At 31.6% G+C, this 15342-nt stretch overlaps 1 protein-coding gene and 1 long non-coding RNA gene across 3 annotated transcripts; both read right to left on the bottom strand.

The window, feature by feature from the left end:
* LOC109328352 (transcription factor bHLH143-like) lies at positions 5864 to 7986 on the bottom strand. Of its 2 annotated transcripts, XR_002105431.1 has the most exons (3): positions 7870 to 7986; positions 6377 to 7761; positions 5864 to 6124 (listed from the first exon to the last, which is right to left on the bottom strand). XR_002105431.1 is itself a non-coding variant. In XM_019561781.1 (2 exons), exon 2 carries the CDS (start codon positions 7742 to 7744, stop codon positions 6659 to 6661), a length of 1086 nt encoding a protein of 361 aa, XP_019417326.1. In that variant the 5' UTR covers positions 7745 to 7761; positions 7870 to 7986; the 3' UTR covers positions 5864 to 6658. The 2 variants fall into 2 exon arrangements, 1 of the variants encoding a protein (XP_019417326.1); XM_019561781.1 differs by having other exon boundaries at positions 5864 to 7761.
* Positions 8463 to 9297, bottom strand: LOC109328353. Its single transcript, XR_002105432.1, has 2 exons — positions 9163 to 9297; positions 8463 to 8744 (listed from the first exon to the last, which is right to left on the bottom strand). It is a non-coding gene; the product is annotated as an uncharacterized LOC109328353 (long non-coding RNA).

Here is a 15342-nt window from a genome sequence, read left to right on the forward strand (position 1 = left end):
TCCAATGCACACTTTTCTAATTGATTAATCTAATATATTCTGCATGCAAAGTCGTGCATCATGCAATATATAAATTTGATACTCAGCTAGCCAATAGACTTTTAAACCCAAATGCGTAGGTTTCATGTTACTTACATGATACATCCACCACTGAGAGGGATAAGCATAACGCAGTTTAGTGTGGGATAACAGGCTAAACGTATTCATATATAATATGAATAATGTTTTTTTTTTGTATATGTGAATATTAGATTATTTGAGGAACAATTTTTAATCAACAAGAATATTATGATAAAGTTAGTATTTATTAAGGGGGCGTGTCATAATCCCTTTTTTGGCTTCCTTTAATTCATTCTTATCCTCTATTAAATACTTTAGCATTTTGATAATTTACTTCGCCTTTATTCGTTTGCTTTGTTAGGTACCTGCCCCTCTTTGACTATCTGAACCTGAATTCCCGAAATTGAAGTTACAAGGATGAGATTTTAATACACATGATTCGTTCGGTGGGGACATCGGAATTAATCTACTTTATTTTTTTCTTGCATGAATTAGTCTGTTAATTGATTAATTATGGTATCATCTAACAAGTGAAGAGTGGGAATAATGGGATGCGTTAACTTTTAAATGATGATTACTAACTTGTTCATGACGATTTTACAAACCATATCTTTCTTCTACGCATTGCATTGTCAATCACAGCTAGCGTCCACTTCAAATAATATTACATTTATTTCGTATAAGTTAGGCACCTAATTTCAGAAATCCTTGAAAATTTGAAATAATTTGACTAAAGCAACTTATATAATTCACATTGAAAATAATAGTGAAAAAAGAGTAATAATAATTATACATTTACGGTACAGAGAGCAATATCAACAAAATTCAATATCTGAATATGGAGACAAGCTTTTACTATACAAAAATATTAATATCAGCCAGAAACCATGACAACAAGTAAATTTTGTACAAAAATATTTACAAATCATAAATAATCTAGGAAATAAATTTGAGATAATGAGTTAATAAGTATTAAAAAGTTCCCCGCCATGATTCTTTGATTGAGGATAAGAAAAGAGAAGATTGAGAGGATAACATGAAGATGAAGAAAGAATAAACTCTACTGATATTATTGATTATTCAATGAAACAAAGTTACAACAATATTTATAAGGAACTTCTACAAATAGAAACTAAGCTTAACCAACTAACTAACTCACTAACTAAAAATATACTCAAAACAGAAAATTAACAAGGCTAAACAATTCTGAATTAATACATTATAAACCAGCCAAAGTTCTCTTTGAATCAAATTGATTAAGATGGAGAAGTGTCCACCAAGTTGGTCACGACCAAGCTCATCATGAACATGAATGTCTCTGGAATTTATGTTGCTAAGATAGTTTAATTGAGACTGAGAAGTCTTCTTGTCCAAGCTATCCAAAGCAAGCTTCATGCCATTCTTTAACTCACTGCCATCCTTCAATTCACTTCTCAAGTGATGCTTCAATCCTGATTCATGCTGCTAATCCAAGCCAAAATGACAGCATTGTAGGCAAACCTGTTCTACATCACAATTCACAAGACTAGGCACACAATTAGACACCAAATTTGATATAAGCATGATTCATTTACAATGCCTTCAAAGTTCAAATGCCTCCATCGTATAAATCCTCAAACATTGATCACTAAGCCATTATGGCTGCCACCTACTACTCCATTACGTAAACCACTACTCATCACAAGTCAGTATATAACCAGAAACAGTCATGTTGGGCTTTGGGTGCACCTTGGGTCGGACCAAAAAGACTCATCTTTCTTTTGGGCTATAGAATTATTGTCTAAGACTCATCTCTCGGTGCACAAATTTTAAACCCTTTAAAGATTTATACACATTCATTATACATTTGAATTATTTTAAAAAAAAATCAATAATAATTAAATATGAATGGTGGATAATACAATAACAATGGACTTTGGAGCTGTCTACGTATGTGTATATCCATAGTTCCACACTACATCACTATGACATTATTGAGCTTGTGACAAGTGTGTGTGCACCCTCTGTTATTAATATATACTTTGAATATCATAACAAACAAAAGTATGATTAATTAATAAAAAAATATTTTCAATTGGAAATACTACATTCTTATATATTTTCTACAAATTTTATTACTCATGTAATCCGATATATATCAACTTTAATATAGTGTATAGTTCAAAGGAAATGAGTGAAGGGGAGAAAGGGAAAATGAATGTAAGTATCATCTCTTCTTCAGCTTAGTCAATATGTCTGATACATAAAAGAGAAACCACAACTGATTGATTAGGATTTATCTTGTCTAGTCATTTGGAAATAGTATAATCATTAGGATTTATTTAAGTAATTACATTCACCACTTGATTTCCTCTTCTTCTTTTTTTATCTCTGGCTCCGACTGGGCCTATAATTTCCTTTTGAATAATCAGGCCTAATGTTTGGGCCTGAAAATTAGAAAAATAAATTTTACCAGCAAAAAAATATGGAAAACAAATAAATGAGAAATTTCAAATTACACTGCCTACATGATCTATAGTTGTAATATTATGAAGTCGCATATTCAATCCATACCCATGATGGGTCATGATTCATATCAAGGGCACCACAATTTAAAGAGATAATAAGAGAAATATGAAGGGAAAATGTGAGCCACTTAGAGAAATGTCTGTATATATAAGAATTGAGCTCATTTCCACTACTGAAATATGAAAGAAATGAAAGTTTATAAGTTTTAAAATTATCTAATTTAAAAATAATAAAAAATTATACCCTCGAAAAAATTAATGTGACAGCATATCTATTGGATTGTATTGTATTCACTTAACAAACTTCAATCTCCTTGGAGAACAACTTTTACAAAAGTTTATGAACAAATATAAAATAAAATGAAAAAAATTAGGAATTGGGAAGCCAGAATAAATTGTGTGATGAGTAATGAATGATAACTACTTGACCATTGTCTCCTCATGCATCCCCTTTTGAGATTCGGCATCTTATATGAGTTTTATTCGATTCCTTAGCCAATAAACTTTTGTTAATGGAGACGTTACGTGTAATATGAAGCACGCTATCTTTTTCACATATGCGATGGCTCATTCAATGTTTTAGACCAACCGTATCTTTTTCAAAAGTTTTTTGTTGTTCTGTCCACGAAAGGAAAAGAAGAAAACATCATTTTTTTCATACGTATTTGAGGAGTATATTCCTTCTTCCCATTCATGAAACCCCACAGTTGAAATTCTATCAAATATTATTGTTTTAGACTTTTAGCTAAGTTTGCAATTTACAACTGGTTAAGAGAAAATTAATGAGCTATCTAAGACACATTTTGTACCCAATATCTCTAATGCCTTATTAAAATTTCATGACTGGAGCATTTTTCAAGGACATCAAATTTAAAAAAAAAATTATTCGCTTATCCTAATTGTAGGTACGTTCCTCCCAGGCATTTTTTAACAATAGTATGTACTACTCACAAATTTCTAATGCAGATGTGGACTGAAAATTAACAAGTAGTTTTCTTTCAAATATAAAATATATTCACTCCAAATTAAAATATTACATAATACTCCCCTAAAGGAAAGAGCATGCATTAAGTCACAATAAATTGCAGATAATATCATTACAGAAGACACTAGGATTATTTGAAAATTAATAGTTAATACTTAATAACATACGAGTGAAAAATAAAATTGCATTAGAAAAACTTTAAACTTGGAATCAGCCTCTCCTTTATCCACAGAGAATGAGAAAAGAAGACAAACATGTGAAGCAATGGTCCACTTGCATTGGCTTCTATTGCAATATGGAAGATGTATGGAGTTGAATAAAAATGTGTACATGATTCTATCTTTTGTGTGATAGCTACCATCACTATTGAATATTAACCACGCCCACACCTACTCCTCTCACACATACACAACTGCACCATTCTCTAATAATTCAACGTTGTGGTCCCTACAGCCTATGTCTAGAAAGAATTTAGATAGTGGAAGTTTCCTGATTCCCCTTATAACAAAAACAACACTAGTGATATAAAAGAGTTTAAAATCTATGCACATTGACATTGTAAATTTTTTTATACTGTCACTATATCATTCATCATTAGTTTGTATTACTTTTGTTTGGGAGTCAATAGTGGTTAATATATCAATGATGGATGGATTGCTGACAGTGTTATTACGATTTGGTGGGTGTAATTCATTATGATTTTCAAAGATAATTTATATACAATTTACAACTAATAGAATGGATTGCTTGATAAACAAGCAATAACACTAACCAACTTAACTACCTATCCAACGGCTATATTGTAACCATATTGTGGGTAAACAACACTTAGAAACTTCTAGAAAGAAACCCTTAAAATACTTCCAATAGCCCCTTTCAAGTTGGAGAGTAAATGTTAATGACTCCAGATTGAAATCTTGATTTGAAGCCGTGACAATGCGATAGATCGGAATCTCGATCCTAATGTGATTGGATTCTCAATCACTTGGTTATGTTCTTGGTCAGAAATCTTGACAATATTTCTATGGAATCTCATGGTTCTACATTGTTCTTCATAGTTGTAAAATACACACAATGATGAAGTTGTGTGTGTGAGGAGAGAGGATCAATGTTGTCTTGCCATATGACTTGGCTACTATTGGATTCATGATTATTCAGACTGCATTCTTCAGGAATAATTTACATATTTGTGACTCCATCTCTTCTAGGTGGAGATTTCGTTGTAGTTAGTTCCTCATTAATCATTACATGATGGTACTCCCACTCTGTCATGTTGATCTCTATTCTTGGTAAATTATCATTTACCTCATAACAACCATAATAAGATGTATTCCCAGGGCAAGACAAATCTTTCGTTAATAGCATAAGGAAAGCCAGTATTATGTGCCTTCTTACCATCAACAGAGGTGGCAATGTTTATTGCTAAACTTGTTGGTAAACCCCATCCAACACAAGATTCATGCAAGATTTGTTGGCCAGTAAAAAGTATAGAAAAGAATACATCATAGAAATAGAAAGAACTCTTAGGAGACCAAATAAAGAAATAGATATCATTGTCATCAAAGACACAAGAATTCGTTCAGACATTCATCAAACACCTTCTGTGCCTCTTCCAAGAGATTGAATTTCACATACATGTTGATAAAAAAAACGTTTTTGGCGCATACCCAATTGAGAATACATGGTGCTGAAGGTGTTTGCCTTCTCTATCAGCCTAAGTAAGTATTAGCATATACACCATGTTTTTCCGTGGTTTCCAATGTTATCAAAGACTTCAACACCTTCTTGAACCTTCTTGAGAACACAATCGATTTCTCCTTGAAACTGAAACTGGCCACTTCCTTGAACCTTCTTGAATGACGCTATGACTTGCGTTCTTGAATGCAGGTTGAATGAAGTAATCTGGTCTGGATGATTGAAGACTTGGAAAATGGTTGATAGAAAGGGAAAAACCAATGGAAGAGAAAAAAAGAATTAGTGAGTGTGCAACAGCAGAACCTCTCAAATTGAGTGCTCTGATACTATATTACGATTTGGTGTAATTCATTATGATTTTCATTGATTATTCAGAACCCCAAAGGGGATTTATATACAATTTACAAATAATAGAATGGATTGCTTGATAAACAAGCAATAACACTAACCAACTTAACTACCTACCCAACGACTATATTGTAACCATATTGTGGGTAAAACAACCCGTAGAAACTTCTAGAAAGAAACCCTTAAAATACTTCCAATAAGTGTAAGTGTACACATATTAAATCTAATTTAAAATAACAAAAGTAAATAAATAAGAAACATCACTTTATGATATCATAAATGCTAGCGTGTGCCATAAAAAATGCTAGCGAGCTTGCATGCGACTTAAATACAGAAGCAAAAGGACAACAATAAAACCACATTCAACAAAGAGATAACAACATATCTTGAACTTGTCCATACACCAATTACTACACACAACACAAACCCATAAATATAATTAGGCACTAACTAAACAATACATATAAATTTGTTTCAATAGGCAAGCTAACATTACTTTGCAACCAAATGGAAAATTATGAATATGAGCCTCTAGGGGAGCATAGCTAGTGAAAAATTGTTCATTGAGAAAAGCCAAACCCAAGAAGGATTAAACATGACAAAGTGTGAGATAGGGCCACATACACCAAGAAGCGTGCACTATCATATCTTGGGTCATTTTATCTTGATTAACCAATCTTCTCATTCAAGATAAGCTCATATCCCATGCTCACGTGTGAATGCCACTTTCTCTACATGGTGGACTCATGATTCATTTTTTCCTTTATTGTGAAAAATAGACTCACACCTTCCTCTTTATTTGCACACTACTACTATGCATGAATTACTAGCCAAACACTCTTATTTTTCCAAGTTCCAATTCAATCAATGAGGAAGGGCTTCAGAAGTGGCTTCATACAACTATTTCAGATTACAACCTTCACACTCCAATCTAACATAAAAGTTACCTTGTCTATTCCCAAGACTGCATGAACAACCAACGTCGGACGGCAGCAGCTTAAAGAGTACGAATACAACTATTACTATATGTAGTGACTTCATCTGTGGCTAAGAATTCTCCAACTTACAAGGCATCGAGTCCGAGCGCTTTAGCCTTGAGTTTCAAGGATTTCAAGCAATGTATGGCATCTCCAAGAAGCATAACTGGGTCCTTGTCCTTCCCACCGGGAATCATGCTCTGCAGAATGCTCAGACTATCTCTTATCTTCTCCTTTCTCATCTTCTTATTGCCGGACAAGGAATCCATTACATCTGGTCCTTCGCCTTTGCCACCAGAACATCTAGATCCGGCATCATTTCCCATGGCAAATAATTTATTCTGATTCGAAGAATTGGCAGTATCCATGAGTTGTATGTCATCATGGTAACCATCTGATAGCTTCCGCTTCTTGGTTTTCCCAGCAGAGCTTGCAACTTCTTCTGTGGTTTTCTTAAAGGCTTCATGGTTATCATGAATGGTCATTGTACTAGGAGAATGCCCTGTGCTAGTAACTTCATCATCGTCCTCGGCAGAATAAACATCACTGTCCGAGTCAAGCAATGCATTAATCTCTTCTGTGTCTTCATGCATCTCGTTTTCAATGCCAGTGCCCTGATTCTCATCAACTTTATCAGCCAAAATTGGATCAGTCATATGGTTCAAATATGTTCTAAATGAAGGTTCATTCCCATTTAAATAGTTAGCACCATGCAGTTTTGGATGCAAAGAAGTAAGGCACTCATTGGGACTCCCAAACCTACAATTATAGACAACAGTTGTTTGACCAGCTGTCCGGTCAATAACAAGAAATTGCTTCTGAGGGGAGCCTGATTCACCACAGGGAGCACTAGCAATATCATCCCTAATTTGTTCAGCATCATCAGCAGGGAGTTTATCCTCGGCATTGAAGTTTGGAGCAGGAGTAAATTCCTGGCGAATGCGAGGCAAACAATAAAACCAGCCATGAGATTCATTAGAATGTTCTAGCTGCAAATGAGGTAGTGCGGAGGATGCATACGCTGGCATTGCCTCATTTCTTGAGAACAGATTGATGGCAGGGTTCAAAGCTTCAGAAACATCATTGTGCTTCACCATACCAAAGGGAGTCAAATTCGGTGATTGCCAACCAGGTTGCAGATGTGGTAACCAGGTTCCACAATCTTCCCCCATTGAATAAGAACAATCACCTAAAAATTAGATAAAGATAAATCAATGAAACCAATAATTAAACAAAAAGAAGGACACTTTTAATAAGAATAATAACTAATATTAATAATTAGTTTTGTACCACATACCTGAAGAAAAACAAATTCAATCCAAGAGCTATCTGTTACAATTGATTTTTTTCCACAAACAAGGAAAACAACTAAAAGCACCGGCTTAAACCACCCAAACAGAACAACATAAAACTACACTACGTGACAGGCTTGAGCAATTGACGGAAATATTCAGCCTGGACAATAGCCAAAAAACAAGAAATTAGCATGAGTTACTATATGTTTGCAGATCAAACATGAGTACAATAGAAAGAACATGCAGAAAATGTGGCAATTAACATTGGATCACATACCTGGCATTCTCTGAGAGTTTGAAAGCAAGCAATGACTCTAACTATAATGGTGGAGCTTCCAGCGCATCCGTTCTCGTGTTTCAATGCCCGAAATTTCGTCTGACTCGCTGCTTGGCACACCATAACTACTTCCCAACCCTCTTCAATTCAAAACAAAAGAACCACAATCTTACTGAAAACAATTGATCAAAACACTCCAACACCAGTGCAAACAGGTTTTGATGAATCAAATGATACCCAAAATTGAAGTTACTAACTAAAAGAGACTGCTACAGGAATTGACAAATACACTCCTTGATTGGAAAAGGCTAATGATTATTTTGCTACCCTTCAGCTAATCTGACGAACATAGAAAGGAATAACAACAAAGAAATTGGATCCCATTTTGAAATGATGCAAAAGAAAAGTGATATAAAAGGTGAAGATTGTGAGATCACAGGATGCAAATTATAGAATCACTTTGCAATACAGATTCAAAGAAATCCCTTTGCGAAACAAATCAACAGACAGAGTAAGCCACCACCGCATGCTTTTGTGTCCTCACACACAAATAGATAGCTAAAGTCACCAATAATCCTTCACCAAAAGCAATTTAGCACCCTGCAGTACAAATTCAACATCATTTATCTTCTTACAATTTGTACCTGTACAACTTGCAACTCTTGATTCCTCTCATAATATAATAAGCAAAAATAACCAAAAGATTAAAACTTTAACTGAATCCTGAACCAACCTGGCAGGATTATTCATGGGATTCAGCTCAATCTAAGCAGTATATACTGAAACATAAAATAAGTTTAAAATGATAATAATAGCAATACTAAAGCTTGAAAAGCGAAAAATGTGTAATTTAACTTGAAATTACGCTAAAAAATCCAAGACCAGCAAGCTCAAAAACGAAAATTAGTGCAAAAAATATTGAAGAAATGAAAAAAAAAATTCCAATAAGAAGTTTTACCAGTAAACTATACTCAGCATGATAAATCAAAACAGGTTATGCATAAAATGAAAAACTTACAAGAGAGAGAGAGAATTGAGAAATGGAAGTGAATCCCGAAACCCAAAAGTAGAGAGAGAAAGGAAAGATGAGAAGAACAAGCGTGAATGGCAACAGTAGAAGTGGAAACTCCAACACACATGAGAGCACGGGTGTTTAATTATACTCATATAATAAAATGCTTTCACATATATACCCTTCATTTATGTGCATCATATAATTAATTATTATTTGTTTCATGGATGTGTCCATTCGGCAAGGCTTCAGATTATTGTCCAAATACACCAAATGGTGCATTACAATCTTTTAACATAATTAATTGTTTAATATATTAGAAAATATGTATGTGTTGTTATGAGTTTTGTACATGGTTATTCCATCATTTATATATTATTAATTTTAAAAAAATAATACAAATAAATTTGGATAATATATTGAGTGTATATAAATTTTTACACTAATAATATATAGACGATGTATGTATTATTTATATATAAATAATGTACTAATAATATAAAAAACATATATTTTTTTATTTAATTAGTTAAAATGTGTTAATGATTTTAAATGATATGTAATATTATATTCAATTGAGATTAAAATCATCATTTGCTAATTTGAATTCAAATGTTTGCACTTTACAAAATATAATTGAATCAATAATTTATAATCTATTATATATCATCTTCAAACTCCAATGATATGCATAGAGTATGTAGGCTAGGTTTAAACATTTATGTTTACGTTTGCTAAGCACGCGCGTGTTATTGAATAAGAAAGAGATGGAGCAATGACATTTTAAGTTAATTAATTATTGAAATGTTGAGTTTAGGTAATAGAGATTGGTAATTGATTGATAATATGAGAAGCAAAATGTGACTCTAAGCACAATGTATGAGTATGATGTTAGCTAAGAAAATGTAAAAATATAAAAAGAATTGTGGGTGTGGATTGATTCATTCAGTCATATATACGTGCGTGCAAAAATATTAAGTTGACAATGATAAATCACGGTGGCTTATTAGGGACGTTGTGAAGGGGGAATAAAAAGAGAGATACGCGTGTCCCAGTGGGTGGTTATATCATGACATGACCCTGTGAGTATTTTTTCTTATGGAAATACAAAATATACCTACTCTTTGTTATTAATACCATAACACTACTCAAACCGGGTAGATATAAATACAAGAGTTTAAAATTTAAAATTTATGTATTGACAGTATAAATTTTTTTATACTGCTAGTTCATCATTTACTATTAATTTATGTATGAGTTTAAAATTTATTATTGTTTTAAAGTCAATAATAACTAACATATGAATGATGAAATTTGTTAACAGTATAAAAAACATTTACAATATTACTATATACATATTAAATCCTAAATACAATACTATAGCAATTCAATAAATTAAAGTATATATAAGTGAAATTATATATACATATATATCATATTAATATTAATGTTAAACAATTAATAAGAATTATGATAAATATTTTTATTTTCTAAAATAAAATATGTGTCTTTATGGTAAATCATATTTAAGAAAGTATAAATAAAGATAACAATTATATGTTTATTGGCAACGATAAAATTAAGTTAATTTCATAAAAAAAATATAATTTTAAATAAGAATCGGTCAATATGATTGACAACATTTTCATGGAAAATTGTCTTATATGATTAATTTTTGGCCGATTTTAGTTATTTTGATTGGTATAGAAAGACTTTATAACTATAAAATATACATGTGAAATAATTTTAAAATCTTTTATTTTACATTTTTCTTCTCCAAAAATCAACTTGTAAATAGACCTAAAGGTTTAGGGTTAAAGAAGATCAATATCATTGGTCTCTACAAGGATTGCAGATTTAAACCCATTAATACATATGTGATTACGAACGTGTTGAATATATATATATATATAACTTTGCTGATGATGTATTTTGTACATATATTTATGGACAGTATAAAACTTGTTTGAAAGTACTATTTTGAGTTTAAATTTAATTTGATGTGTACTTTTCATTAATTTGATACATGAATGTGCGTAAAGCAACCAAAATAGTTCTATCAGTGTGGTTGGCCCATTTCAGGGTTCTGCAACTTATGTTCCTAATTAGCCGTCTTAATTCCAGAAACATATCTGTTATTTCACAGCTTTGTGCCACTTCGTGTGATAAAAAATGTAATTGGTCAGAAAAATATTTAATAATTATATTTTAACTTAAATAATTTTTTCAATTAATCAGAATTGATGATACATAGAATGATATACAAAATAGGACAACAAATGTAGTCCCCTCAATTCCTACCTCTCTTTTTTTATCTTTGTTTTATTTCTCAATAATTTATTTTTTAATTGTGAAAAGGACCTAGATACAGGAAATGCCAACTCATATCTTAGCCTTATGATAATTAATAATGAGAAGTGACCAAAGAAATTGTAGCTAGTTTCATGGCTGTATTTTTTGTATGCTTTTGATATGGAATTATGTATTTATGTGTGTGGCGTTTGGTGAATACTTTATGAGCATATCACATCACTAAATCACTTAGAACCATTAATGGAAAGAGAAATATTCTCAAATACAAAAAAAAAATATACATTTACATTTATATCTTTTAAATTTAAAGTAATACTACATTATTACCTTTAAAAGTAGAAGAAAAAAGAATACTTATCTCTCTCTATTAGTGAAGATGAGTCTTACTATGAGTACACATGTAATATGGCTCTTGATCCAACAAAGTTTACAAGCATTCTATTGGAGGCTTTCACTATCTGCATCTAAAAAACACTCAATTACTACATAATACTTTTTTTGGGGAAGCTATAATATTGAAGATATAAGCTTTCTTTAAGGGAAACCTATTAATATTGAAAAATGTTTATGTTTGGCTATAAGATACTATTATCACTCTAAAGTGTCAAAGGATATTCAACCCATCAATCAAAATTTTCTTATTTATAATATTTATTATATAAAAAAAGACTATTCTAAAAATAAAAGAAATATAAGATTATGAATTGGGACAACATACGTTTATTCACAAAATGTCAATGATAAATATTACGAAAGAAACTTAATGTTGACATTGATATTAGCATTGTCATTATGTGAACCATTTTATTTTATAAAACGAAGGTATTATACCCTACAACTGACTATAGACTATTTCCACATGGTAAATATAATGTTATGATGTTAGATATTTGTGGAACGGCAAACATATTTTATCATTCAAGTAGTAAAATCTAGAAAAGTATTGGGATATCGTCCTCAGGGAGCAGAGTGAATTTATACTAATTTCTACAATAATGAATTGAATATATATTTATAATGGTATTTTTTATAAAATTTTGTGTTTAATTGTAAAAAAAAATCATAAATTGAACGAAAAACAAGTAAAATAAATTGGGATCGAAATGCATCGTTCTTTCTCAATGACATCCATGGATTCCATTCCAAGTGAATTGTGAAGTTACTGATTCAGATGCACATATCATTTAAATCATTCACATCACCTCATTGACTGTAAAATCCTTATATAATTGCTCAAATACCAATTCCTTGGATATTTGACCGATTAACTAGCATTAAGTTTCATGTAAAAGCAATTCATGCATCATTCTCCAATCTTAGAGAAATGATGTATGAAGGAAGATGATTCGGGTTGGGTGTCAAGTTTAACTTCCCAATTAAACTTGAACCCAAGAACAAGAAATTAGTAGCAAATTAAATTCATGCATTAAGAACGGGATGAACTTCATAAAATCAAATAACAATTACAATGAAATCGAATCCAGGAGTACAAAGGTTATAAAATTACATTTCGAATCTCACAACAAGATCTAATCACTCCTTCTCGCTATTACAATACTCGAATCATGAAATTATATAAGAAATAATATGAAGTAAAATCGTTTCCACGATTTCTATCATAATCTCCCTATGTTTCTCTCTATTTTCGTGCTGAATATCTTCTGAAAAGTGAATAGCATCCCCTTTTGACTTCCGAAACCGCCAATATCAGTTTCAACTTCCACACCCTCGTCCAAGCTAGGGATTCTCGCTTGGGTGAGTAAATAAGAGTCTCTCAGACCTGAACATCTCACTTGAGCGAGGCATCCCTTGCTTGGGTTAGGATCCTTCGCTTAAGCGAGGATAGGACAACAGTTATTTCTCGTGATTCTCTCCTATTTGTGGCTTGGGCGAGGCTTGCGGTGCTCAGAAGTATCAATCTTCTACTCTTTCTCCTTTTTTTTCATAATTCTTATCCTGAAACAACGTAAACACATAAAATTTCTTACACAGAACAAAATTATTAAATTATCAGTAATCTTACACCCTTACAATATAAATGTGCACTAAATACCCAAAAACATATGATTTTTTTTTAACAATTTAGTACTTAACACGTGACATAACTATCTTTAGCTACACTTTTAACAGCTAGTTTTGTGACTGTAACATGCTACCAAACGTCCAATAGAACTGAACTACTGACACATTCTTAGCCAGCATTTTTTCTCATGATTTCACAAAACCGCAGTAGACTAGAACCTTAATCATAATGGAGTATAATAATAGTAATAATAATGAATAAAATAGCAGAGAAAGCACATATATGACAGGGTATGGTGCCACCCCAATAAGAAAGGTACAAAAGGGTACGCGACCCATGATTTGGTCACCTGAAAGAGATCTTATGCACAGAGAGGAAGATCTGTGCGCACCAAAATGCATAGGCAATCTAGGGTTATTAAATTGATTAAAATATGCATATCTCTTACCTTTTGTTTGGAGTGGAAGGAATGATCATCAAGCCCAATAATCAAGTTCTTCCTTTCATCCCAATCCCATTGGGTATAACCTTTTGGGCACTAAATGCTTTCTTTGGTTTAGGGATGAAAAAGGTAGAGAGAAAATAAAAAGATAGAGTATGAGTAGAGAAAATAAAGAAAGAAAGATAATGAATTCTAAGGGTTATTTGGTATGAGAGAAAAGAGAAAGAGATGAATTTTGTTTGAATATACAATAATACTCTTGTTACATTAACTTGTAGAAGTGAGTTTTAAGAGTAAATTTGTATTTTACAAATACAATACTCTCATTCACTTTCTCAAATAACGAGGAGAGAAACAAAAAGTGGTAGGATCCACCAAAATTTTGTCCCTCTTCTCATTTTATTCTCTCAACCAAATAACAGAAAAAATGGAACTCTATTCTTTCTCTATTTTCTTATCTTCTTTCCTCTTAAAATCATACCTACCAAACAAAGGTTAATTCAGCTATACCTTATCACAAATAGAGATCAGGTTTAAGAGTATATCTCAATTATATATTTCCGGCTAATCAGATTTTAGTACATAGTGTAAAAATGTAATTTTTGTTTTTAAATATTTTCATTTTATTTATGTGGCAATTTTTAATTGGTCAAAAAAGAAATAAGGATAGACATTTGGACCAATAATCTTTGTTCCCTTATCACATACAAGTTGAGGGTCAGACTTATGTGGAAATGTATAAAAGAAAAATAAGATATGTATCATGTAAATTAAAAAAACGGAATTATCCTCTCTTGAAATGGGTGTGACTGATTGAAATTTAAAGCATCCATTCTTTTACAGATTAAAAAACTCTATTGGTATCGATAGGTTAATCAGTAATAATAAAATAACGAATTAGTCTGCACGCCTTTTGTTATTTTATCATCATGGCTCATGGCCACTTTATTTACTAATTTTCTTTAATTTATTACTTTTTTTAATATGATGTCAATATGGCCATTAACACATTTGTAATGACCGGAGCATGCTTGCTGTGGACCATAACTAGCAACTAATCCCAAGATATGACTCAAACTTTCTTGAATTTTTTAATATTGTATGTCTCTATTTTTGTCAAATCTGTATTTGTATAGTAAATTTATTTCTTAATTACAAATTTTGTTTTATCAAACTTATGTAATAAAATGTTAACATGATAATAAATTAAATGCAGAAATCCTAAAAATATTGTGTTGTGTTGAGATCACACTGCCAAAGCATATAAGTTCAACTACTAATATAAAAGAGAAGTGGAGAAAGTAAGAAATGAGAAGCAATATTTAGTGAAGAAAACCGTACCCTTAAAATAGATAGGGCAACAAACTTTATGGATAAAGAGAAAATAATATTATTAGTTTACAATTAA

Source organism: Lupinus angustifolius, chromosome LG15, assembly GCF_001865875.1.
Source record: "Lupinus angustifolius cultivar Tanjil chromosome LG15, LupAngTanjil_v1.0, whole genome shotgun sequence".
NCBI classification, from domain to species: domain Eukaryota; kingdom Viridiplantae; phylum Streptophyta; class Magnoliopsida; order Fabales; family Fabaceae; genus Lupinus; species Lupinus angustifolius.